General features: G+C 32.6%; 1 protein-coding gene across 1 annotated transcript; it reads right to left on the bottom strand.

Annotated features, from left to right (window-relative positions):
• Nucleotides 1-280: 280 nt before the first annotated feature.
• Nucleotides 281-7,238, bottom strand: LOC113398228 (pheromone-binding protein-related protein 6). Its single transcript, XM_026636860.2, has 6 exons — nt 7,146-7,238; nt 2,696-2,771; nt 1,378-1,466; nt 1,156-1,258; nt 488-558; nt 281-358 (listed from the first exon to the last, which is right to left on the bottom strand). Exons 1-6 carry the CDS (start codon nt 7,206-7,208, stop codon nt 341-343), a joined length of 420 nt encoding a protein of 139 aa, XP_026492645.2. The 5' UTR covers nt 7,209-7,238; the 3' UTR covers nt 281-340.
• Between the last annotated feature and the right edge of the window lie 1,884 nt (nt 7,239-9,122).

Below are 9,122 nucleotides of genomic sequence, written 5' to 3' on the forward strand. Positions count from 1 at the left end.
TGCTCCCTCATAGCGTTCTCTCACAGACAATATTTAGTAAAAGAAGTTTAGTATACGATTTACTCGAAATATAAGTAAATTCCAGCATCTCAAATCGACAGAATCATACCCTTATGATAACTTTTCTTAAAATATAATATTCTAGTATATTTTTTTTATAATATATAATGTTTTTAAATTAATTCTTATATCATTCTATTCTCTTCTCTTATAATAAATATCCTGGACATTGACGTAGGGCATTATAAATAAAAATAAAACATTTATTCATCTCTAATTTTATGTTATATATTAGTGTATTAAATTAATTGCTTCTCCAATAGTCAGCTAGCCTTAGGATTTAAAATAAGAAATAAAACTGAAACAGAAAAAATATATATTCATAATTTATCCTTAATAGCTGTTTCATATTAAAACATTATAAATGAAATGAAATTATTTAATACTTATTCATTTTTTATTTTTATCAAATGATAATTAAACTTACTTTAGGATCTTGGGAGTAAGAACATTTGTGGACATCGAATGCTCTCTGACATTTATCTTTATCAGGCGTATCTAAATAAAAGAAATCATTATTTTATATTAATATCCTGTTTATAATTTACCAAGCAAAATCTATGATGACTTTCCACCTAGTGGACCTTTTGCATCATTGCCTATCAAATAAAAATAAAAAAAAAAAAACAATAACACATAATTCTTTAGTAGTTGTTTTTTTTATAGTCCGATATAAGACGCACGTAGTTTCCCTTCACTGGAATCAAAAATAATTATAAACACAAATTAATCAAATGAAAATTCAGTGGTTCTTACGGGGGTTTGAGCTCACAATCTTCGACTAAGATACACGTGTTAAACCACTAGGCTATCGTATCTTAGCATTTATTTGAAGGGAGACGTTGAATCCCTATCATCTTCGACTGCATCCAATCGAACCGTTTAATGTGTTAATGTGCTTACCACACCAAGATAAATAAATATATGTAGTTACGACGTTTTCAAAATGTCGCGCTATAAATGGACTAAAACATATTTTTAACTTATCGCAGGCAAAGGTGCGTGGGGTAATGCCAGTAATATAATATAAAAATATATATTTTTTATACAATCATACTTTTTTTTTTTAATTTGAGAGAGACTAATTAAACTCACCGAGACCTTTACAGGCATTTATCATTTTCTCGACTCGATCCGTGTACTTATCAGGGATTAAACTGACCATCATGTCATAATCAACGTTACCATCGTCGTCGACCTAAGAATGAAAGCGATCGAAATGAAAATAATATTAATATAATTAAAAAATATAGTGTCAGTCTAATAAAACCGTAATGCTATGAATAAATGAACAAAAAAGGATAAGTAATAACTTACAAGACTCCCTTCCTCCAGTAAGCAGAACATGTAGCACTTCAATTTGACGTCTTCCTTAAATATGCCGTTTTCGCAATTCGCTATGTCCTCTGGGGCCAAGTAAAAATAAAGACTTTCGAAACATACATATATTGCATTTATATTCTCTGATTACGATAAAAGTTAAACATAGATGCACACTGTTATAACATTTACACATACATACACACAAACACGTCCACACTCGTATATTAAGTGGATCTTTTTTCCTAAGTTAAGAACTTTTATTTTTCACCACAACCACTATTTTTAGTAAAAACAATAATATTTAAGTAGTATAAATATAAACTTTACAGTTGTTTATTAAAAAAAATATATAATTTGTATGTGAAATAAATATGATAAGCTTTGACGATGGCCCAACGAAAATACGCTATATGCAAGCGCCTTTGGGTGGGTTGGTGACTTTCTAGTTATACTACCGCTAAAAAGATTTGAAGGTCGATTGACTAAGTGTTAATACAGGCACAAGGACATAACATCTTAGAACCTATGGTTGGCGGTGAATCTAAAGTCTATGGGCGAAGGAGATCGACCTTAGCATAAAATGTATGAACTCTATGGTTGAAGATAAAGGTATAATCTATACTAATATTCGACGACCTCCGTGGTCGAGTAGTGTGTACACCGGTTTTCATGGGTACGCCACTCCGAGGTCCCGGGTTCAATTCTCGGCCGAGTCGATGTAGAAAAAGTTCATTAGTTTTCTATATTGTCTTGGGTCTGGGTGTATGTGGTACCGTCGTTACTTCTGATTTTCCATAACACAAGTGCTTTTTACCTACTTACATTGGGATCAGAGTAATGTATATGATGTTCAATATTTAATATTAGGAATGCGAAAGTATGTTATATGTCCACGCATACACCGCTCAACCGATTTAGATGAAATTTGGTATGGAGGTAGATTTAGTCCCAGGGTAAAGGGTAGTCATATGTACTGTTACAACCCTCGAGGGGATAAAATGGTGGAGACAGTTTGTGTACTACAAGTAAAGTTTCTTTATCTAAAATATAAATTGAAAATTTCATAACACTATTTTCTCGTCGTTTACTTCAATTAAAAAATATATAATGTTTTTTAATTAGCTTAAAATTTATAGTTATTTCTGGTACACCTTAAAAATCATTCAAATAAAGTGGTAAAATATTTATAAAAATTAGATGCCAGTTCTGTTATTATATATGACGATGTGAAAAGCTTAGTTACGAATATATCACGTCATATACAAGCGAATCAAGAACAAAGTTAACGGAAATAACGTTTTCTTTCACTCACCCTCCGCCACCCCGGTCTTGCCGACGCACTCGTTATGAACATGTTGTATTATTTCTTTGATTTCCTCACTAAGTTCCTAAAAATACAATTTGTTTACGTGAAATCATTTTTCAATCGCTTTTCCGGATCTCTATTGGTTACAAAAATATTTCAAAGACAAACAAGGGATTTGTTATTGAGACGATAACAAGCTTCATATTGATGTAAATTTAATCTGTTATATCGTAGAATTGGAATATTTCAAAGGCAAAACGTTTTTAAATATTTGTCATAAAGTTATATCTGTGTATGCAATTAGGAAACTATGAATTGTTTGTTGGGTATCACTTACAACACTTAAAAATACTGGGCTGATTTTAATGAAACATTTTTTTTAAAACCCTACAATAGGCTATTTTATAATGCGAAAAATAATGTGTCAATTATTGTAATCAGTAGGTATATATTATGAGTTTAAAAATGGTTATTTATTAACGAAAGTTGAAAACAATAATTTATTTATTCAAAAATCCATAAATAAAAATGCATTTTTTTAAACGTTTGTCACGTGACACAAAACGCTCCTGATTGGTAGGGCTTATGATGACGTCACTTGCTTGTTAACCTCGTTTGCCTACTGTATGTGGATTATATGTGCCACAGATTACAATACAGCAAGTCACGTCACCGACCCCATTGCAGCGCCATATTGTCAAAGTAGCGTTTTCGCGCGCTATTTAAATATTGAATTTTTAATTTGATATTTTTCAGCAAATATGTTCTAGAATTAAAAAACACAACTTTTACTTCCTTAACCTCTACTAAATAATATAAAATGGATTTTAAAAACTAGTCAAATAGCCTATTAGTCATACAAACTGATATCGCTATAAAAATAGGAGCCGATCTAATAATAATAGAACCACTTATGCAAAGTCCTCGACGGATTTGTAATGAGGACTCCTTAATAAACTTAAATATACATAAATATTTTTTATAGCATGGTTAGTCGGACGGACAAATGGTCCACCTGATGGTAAGTGATTGTTGAACACCTACCATCAGGTGGCCTCGAAAGTCTACACATATTAACCATTCCTTAGATCGGTTGCACATGCACCGCCAACCAAGGATAGGAACTAAGATGTTATGTCCCTTGAGCCTGTAGTTAAACTGGCTCACTTACTCTTCAAACCAGAACAAAAACAAAATTAAGTATTACTGTGTGGCGGTTGAATCTGTGATGTATGGGTTGTTCCTACCCAGATGGGCCCTGTCTCGTCGGTATATGCCGCTGTAATTGTGGCGCGAAGTGGACTTAGATTACGTACGAATATACAACGTTCTTAAATTTAAAATGTATAAAACAATACACAACTGTCCGTATCCATACAAGTATATTTAGGTTATTTATGTGGTTGGAGAGAAATTCAGCTTGATGCTCAAGAGAAAGAAAATAAATTATAATACGAGATTATAAATCATAACTTTGAGTAGCAATTTTAAGGAAAATAATATTCAAATCAAGGCGACGGAATCATTACCGAAATTACATTTTATTACGTAGGTTTTTTTTCTACTTTTATATACTTTTAATTAGATAGTTATTTAAATTTTATTAAAATAGTTTTCAAATTAGGTTAAGATGTTGATTGTTTTCTTTTTATGCATGCTGTGTTCTTCTTTAAGTAATTGTGACACTTAGAATATAATTTTACTTTGTTATATTATATTATTATAATCAGTGTACACATTGTTGAAGAACCAAATAAAATAAAAAATAAAAAATAAATTGATATATTATATATAGTTGCATGCTTCGAATATTTTTTAAGCTCTTATTTCCAATTTTTTTATAGATAACATAACTAACTAGCAGAGGAAAAAAGATACTGAAATATTTTGCTTATTTGTGTATAGATATAAAAACGATTTTCATTAAGAAACTTTTTTATCGGTAAAGTCTTATAAAAAGTACTAATCCACGTTATAATACATACATTACATACATTAACAGCCTGTAAATTTCCTACTGCTGGGCTAAGGCCTCCTCTTGAGGAGAAGGTTTGGAGCATATTCCACTACGCTGCTCCAATGCGGGTTGGTGGATACACATGTGGCAGAATTTCGTTGAAATTAGACACATGCAGGTTTGCTCACGATGTTTTCCTTCACCGCCGAGCACGAGATGAATTATAAACACAAATTACATGAAAATTCAGCGGTGCTTGCCTGGATTTGAACCCGCAATCATCGGTTAAGATGAACGCGTTTTAACCACGGGCCCTCTCGGCTCCATTATAATAACACACACACAAATACATTTTATACATAGTATGTGCAATGCATATATTTTTTATAATAATCCTCAGTTTTATCATTTACATATATTTATTTGAATTTGTTACGCATATACGAGTACATAAACCAATAAACTTATATTTACGCATTTTTACTTAATGTAGTGTCATTATACAGTCCCTTAGTATATTTGTTCTACATAAGATCCCTTTGTGAACTCAGCGAGGCAAAGAAGTCACTACAATATTAAAAATGACATAACATTCTCAAAGAAAATTATTAAGCTGAGATTCCACAGGGACCAACCCTATGCACGTCAACTTGTATGATAACGTTAAATATTCATTTAGACAACTAAGGATCGTTTCCACTATATTTTCAAACATAATGTATCGTAAAAACAAATATAGTAACATATTCTATAGGTTAATTCACATATTTCTTTGAATACATGCTTATTTTTGTTTGTATTATATGAGTGGTCACGCATCGCTCATTTGATTGGCTTTGTACATTTATTGTTGTAACTTGCATAAGCGTTTCTGCATAGTACAATCACTGTACAGAAGATGGCGCGCGATTCGTACCGGATAATTGCTTACAAAAAAACTGAAGACGATTTAAAACGCAGGGCAGATATTAGATAGTAGTTTGTATGCGTTTTAAGAACAATTTTATTATTTAAACATACCACCTTTAAATAATAATTAAGGTGGTAGGGGCTGTGGTCTAGTCTTATACAAGATGACCGAGATCTCATTTAATTCCAAACAATAACACAACGATTCAAATGTGCGTGTATAAGCCTTCTTGAATAAAGAATATTTTGAATTTGGTTTAGGCTTCTGGCTAGCTACTAACCTAACCAAAAACCTAAACCAAATTCAACAGATATCCAATTTAAATAATGAGTTTTTAATGTTTACAGATATTCCCAATAACAGACCTGTGTAAGGAAGTTGATACTAGTACATTTATATACCTCGGAAAGCACGTAAATCTAAGTTTCCTGCGTCTGTTCTCTCTCCAGTCGAGTCGGAATTCCGTTCCACCGGACTATGAACGTGCATCTGTATACGCAACTCTGAGAATCTTATCTCTGAGGTTGATCGCCGTGGCGAAAAACATATTTAAGTGATCATTAATATTTTTGACTAGTTACATTTTTTTGCGCAAAGTATAAGTCTCAGGATACACAATGATCCACTGTTTGTTGAAGGCATAATGACGATTATTTGCCATAATCCAATGTGATCTCTAGCTTACTATTCAATGCAGGAATTTGCGGTCTACTCGCGGCCCCGGTGCGGCTGCAATGCGGTTTTATATATAACCTAATACTGCGGTCCAGTGCCGGTGCGACGGCGGCACCATGTAAACGGTTCCTCATTGTAAATGTACCACACAGATAAACAAAAATTTGATGTTACAAATAAAAATAATAATGAAATAAATAAATACTAAATAGTTCATATTCATAACATGGATACATACCATTTTTATCACTGGTGGTCGAGACTTGTTACCATTCTGTTGTCCTACGGGTACATTTCAATTCAAAGGCACAAGAGACATCTTATAGTATTTATATTTATTGCAGTGGTAGACAACACACTTATCATATAAAGTATGCCTAGCTCGACTGACTCCATAATTATTATTTTTAAATTATGAATAAATTGAAAAGTAATGGATGAAAGTTGTAAAGGAGTCTTTTTCGTATCAGCATAACATATTCGCAGACGACGCGAGACGTTGAGCAATAGTGTCGCGTGCATTCCCGCACCGTCACTCATCCATCAACTCCGATCTTCTCTACGTTTCATAAACTACAAGACACGTCACAGATAGTGAAAAATTGACTTTGTGAAACTACTCCGGAATACTCAGGGGACGCTTCGCAAGTATCATCTGTCTCTTGCAATTACTAAAAATGTTTTCGTTCTAATTTCCGAATTACGAGTCATCGTCCTTGTAATATTCATTGTCCAGAATTTAAGAAATTTGTACCACTTTTTTAAATAAAGTTTGGTAGCAAATAATTTAATTTTAGTATTACTTATTTCTGAATGCATAAATAATAATAAAAGTTTTAATTATCTATTATATTTAGTTAAATAAAACTTAGTATATACAAATTTTATTAGAATTTTCGTAATGTTAAACTTACCGGTTTGTCCTTTTCTCCGTGTCCAAACGTTATGAGAAGGATGACAAGCAGCGCCGGTAGCATGGCGTTTCGCTGTCTTTGCTCCAAAGATAGACTAACGGCTAGTCGTTTTTATACTGAATAAGATCGCCTTTCTAGACTTAAATTATAACGTGTAAAGCTGTAGTTATCTAGTCACTAATTAGCACGATACCAGCATTAAATTTTTATTGAAAGGTGTAATCTAAAGGCGTGAATTTTAGCTTTATGAATGAATAAGCAAGTAACTTTGCGATGCATAACTTGGAGTTAAAAATCTATGGTGATTTATTATGAATATAATTATTTCTATACTCTCATCATCAGCTTAAAATAAATAATAGTAGAAAAAATTGCATATCAAATAAGTATGAATAATTATGTCACCAGTACAAAATTCATTTATTAGAAGATATGCAGGAATAGATATACGAGTACATTACAGTACATAGCCTGCTGAAATCATAAACACACCATTTGACTTCCCGTCGCCGGAAAAAAGTTAATAAAACATATAAAATTTAATTTCACCCGCATCACCTAGATGTCTGAAAATCCACAACAGCGCGATTTTTAAGAATTTTTCCGCGGCGCCGGTTTTTCCGAATCGATGTGACTTGGGAACCTTCAAGAAAAGAGCGTATTCCTTCCTTAAAGGCCGGCAACGCACCTGCAAGCCCCCTGGTGTTGCAGATGGTCATGGGCGGTGGTACTTTCCATCAGATGAGACTCCTGCTCGTTTGCCACCTATCACATAAATATATATATATATATATATAGTAAAATGATAAAAGTAAATAAAAATGTAAGCTTTTTTATTTATTATTTATTAATTGAATGAATATAATTATTATTTTGACGGAAACCTAATGAGAAACTAATATATTTCGGTGAGAAAGGTCTCTATTGTGCTCTGAGCGATAATTATAAAATTAATGTCAAAATATACGGCGTTCAGCCCGTCGTCGACCACAATAAGCCGAAAGGATATCAGTCCTAATGATTATTAATGTTCTGAAGACAGCTTGTAAAATCACGCGGCGCTCACATTGAACTCTACTCCGCTATTTTGTGTTATAAAGTGTTAGCAAATTGCTTTCCTTGTTTTAAAACTCATATTACACTTATAAAGTTGCTGTTCTATAAATGTTTGTATTATTTTTTTTATTATTTTACTAAAATTTAGCAGCAGTACGACTGTGTGCAGCCAGCTTAGCAAGGTACAACTAATCGTTTTACCACTAATTATTATTATTTCACAATTTTGTACTGGATTCTGTACTCAGACTTGAAAGTTGAATGAGCCAGAATTATGTTCAATAGTTGATGGAAAATTAATAAAAAGGTATTTTCTAATCTGTCAAATAGCTATTTTATTTGAAGCCACTTTCGGCTAGGCTGGTTGTAAAAAAAACTTTATAAAATAATATTAATAGTTACGAAACTTGAATTCAGAAATAAAATACAATTTGAATTTCAAATGAACAATTTACTCGAAAGTTAATAGAAAGAATAAAAAGTTAACTCATAGTAGCCTTCAAAAATGGTTAGGAAAATATTTCTATAGGAGCCTTTTGATAATCTCGTACGCACACTTATGCAGAATGCAATCGACATGAAAAATCCATTAAGGCCGTTTGCGTCGGTACCGTCCCAGCATAGGCGGCGCCAGTGACCGTGCTAAGCGGATTTGTTGCGTCCCTGTCGGCTGCATCCGCATCCATTCTCTATGCAGATGAACACGCACATGCATCATCGCATGCTTTATGTACTGGCAACAATATTATAGCCATGAACCGATTAGACTCTGTGCTTGCCAATGATTGTTATTTTTCAAATATTCATGAATATGTTCGATTCACGCACACAAACACAAGCGACATAATAAGATTAACGAGTTTTTTAAACATTATCAGTGAAGTATTTTGTAAGAAGGAACTTATACGACATTCAATAATC

This window comes from Vanessa tameamea, chromosome 2 (assembly GCF_037043105.1).
Source record: "Vanessa tameamea isolate UH-Manoa-2023 chromosome 2, ilVanTame1 primary haplotype, whole genome shotgun sequence".
Taxonomy (NCBI): Eukaryota; Metazoa; Arthropoda; class Insecta; order Lepidoptera; family Nymphalidae; genus Vanessa; species Vanessa tameamea.

Coding starts and splice junctions, on each gene's coding strand:
- LOC113398228 (XM_026636860.2), bottom strand. CDS start 7,208: ATGCTACCGGCGCTGCTTGTCATCCTTCTCATAACGTTTGGACACGGA. Junction 1,467..2,695: donor CAAGACCGGGGTGGCGGAGG/GTGAGTGAAAGA, acceptor ACTTGGCCCCAG/AGGACATAGCGAATTGCGAA. Junction 1,259..1,377: donor TACTGGAGGAAGGGAGTCTT/GTAAGTTATTAC, acceptor TTTCATTCTTAG/GTCGACGACGATGGTAACGT.